A 1,984-nucleotide genomic window follows, 5' to 3' on the forward strand; every position below is an offset into this window, starting at 1 on the left:
CATCCTACAGCATCCTACAGTATTCTACAGCATCCTACAGTATCCTAGCATAGATATCTGGAAAACAAACATTCCAATGTGCAGTCAACGGCCTTCCGCTTAAGAATACTCTCTCACTCCAAGCCTCTCTCTGTCTCTCTCACTCCAAGCCTCTCTCTGTCTTTCTCTCTCTCTCACTCACTCCAAGCGTCTGTCTGTCTGTCTGTCTGTCTGTCTGTCTGTCTGTCTGTCTGTCTGTCTGTCTGTCTGTCTGTCTGTCTGTCTGTCTGTCTCTGTCTGTCTCTGTCTGTCTCTGTCTGTCTCTGTCTCTGTCTCTGTCTCTGTCTCTGTCTCTGTCTCTGTCTCTCTCTCACTCCAAGCCTCTCTCCATCCCTTTCTTTCTCCTTCTCTCTCCACCCCCCCTCACCCCCCCCTCTCTCTCATACCAATCTCTTTCTTGTCCTGTACTACAATATCCCCTCCTTTCCACTGTCTCTCAGACTATGGGAACCATTCTTTCCTGTCAGTCTACTATTGTGTCCATCACGTCATCTCCACCGTGGCAGCTCTCCTCTCCGTGTACGATCAACACCGGGAATAAAAACGCATCGTGGTACGACGGAGGCCTATCCCTCACCCCCTCATCCACCTCTCCTCCTCCCTCCTGCTCTTCTTCCTCATCCCTCTCTCCCTCCTCCTCTTCCTCCTCTCTCTCTCCTTCTAACACTCCTCTACTTTCCTCATCATCCTGACCCTGCCGGGACCCTAACCCCAGAAAGCCTCCCCCTCCTCCTCCGTCTTCCCCCCGTCCTCCTCCTAGTCCTCCCCCCACACTACGAGAGTGAAATAGACTTGGTCTCGGCCGTGTCCCCAGAGAAAACCCACTACGACTCAACACTAACCTGCTACCTCCCCCTCCCCCACCCGGACCCCCACCCCCTACGCCATTCGCCCTCATCCCAACCACAGTGCCGTTCAGCAGGGCTTGATTCCCCGTCGGGGCCCTTAGCCTGGATGGCAGGCTGGAGCTTGACGTGGTACTCCGACACCGGGGGCAGCTCTGGAGGAGGTAAGCCGTGGAGAAGGCCACTGGGCGGGTCATGCTGGCTGGAAAGCCCCCCTGGATGGAGCCCGGCGCTCCAGGTGTGGAGGAAGTGGTGTTAGTTCCTCCTGTTCCACTGACTCCTCCATTACTCTCTCTCTCCAAGTCCATGAGAAGAGCTTCGGAATACGAAGGAACCATTTGTTGATTACAGCGAATATGCCACTCCAGCTCTGTCATGTCCACCGTGTTCACCCGCGATATGGCTCTGTAGCTCGACCCTCCGTTGGCGCTCCTCTCTCCTCCCGTCGTCCCTCCGTTCACCGTCACTCCGTCCTCACGGAGCGTCTCCTCTCCGAACAGTTTCTCCACGTGGTAGTGTACGTGGGCCGTGCAGTACTCCGACACGACCCGGATGGGCCAGGAGAAGAGGAACGCTGAGGCTAGCCAGAAGACCCGGTGTCGGGAATACCACGGTTGCCGGGTCGGGTCTGGGAACGCCAGAATATGCTCCTTGAAATCCACGTTCTTTAGATGCATCCCCTCTCGTGCTTCCATGTAATCGTCCAGACCCTCGTTGTCTCCGAAGAAGCGTGCTCGCTGGGTGAGGTATGCAGCCTCCGCACGGGCGCTGGCGAAACTGAAACAGAGGAACAATTCATTCATTCATTCACTGATTCGATTTATATTGCGTTTATACAGTAGCTCAAAGCAGGCTACGGTGAGAAATTTCAACAATTAACTGAACATCTAGAATTCTAAATTGTGTGTGGTGTGTGTATGGTGTGTGTGTGGTGTGTGTATGGTGTGTGTGTGGTGTGTGTATGGTGTGTGTATGTGTGTATGGTGTGTGTATGGTGTGTGTATGGTGTGTGTATGGTGTGTGTATGGTGTGTGTGTGGTGTGTGTATGGTGTGTGTGTGTATGGTGTGTGTGGTGTGTGTGTGGTGTGTGTGTGTGTAT

General features: G+C 53.9%; 1 protein-coding gene across 1 annotated transcript in view; it reads right to left on the reverse strand.

Moving 5' to 3' along the window:
* Positions 1–337: 337 nt before the first annotated feature.
* LOC109885693 (transmembrane protein 151A) overlaps positions 338–1,984 on the reverse strand; it is a 68,538-nt gene continuing 66,891 nt past the window's right edge. The window contains exon 6 of the mRNA XM_031791696.1: positions 338–1,661. Coding sequence (XP_031647556.1) covers positions 503–1,661 — 1,159 coding nt within the window. The 3' untranslated portion in view covers positions 338–502. The remainder of the gene's footprint in view (positions 1,662–1,984) is intronic.

Source organism: Oncorhynchus kisutch, linkage group LG16, assembly GCF_002021735.2.
Source record: "Oncorhynchus kisutch isolate 150728-3 linkage group LG16, Okis_V2, whole genome shotgun sequence".
In the NCBI taxonomy this organism is placed as follows: domain Eukaryota; kingdom Metazoa; phylum Chordata; class Actinopteri; order Salmoniformes; family Salmonidae; genus Oncorhynchus; species Oncorhynchus kisutch.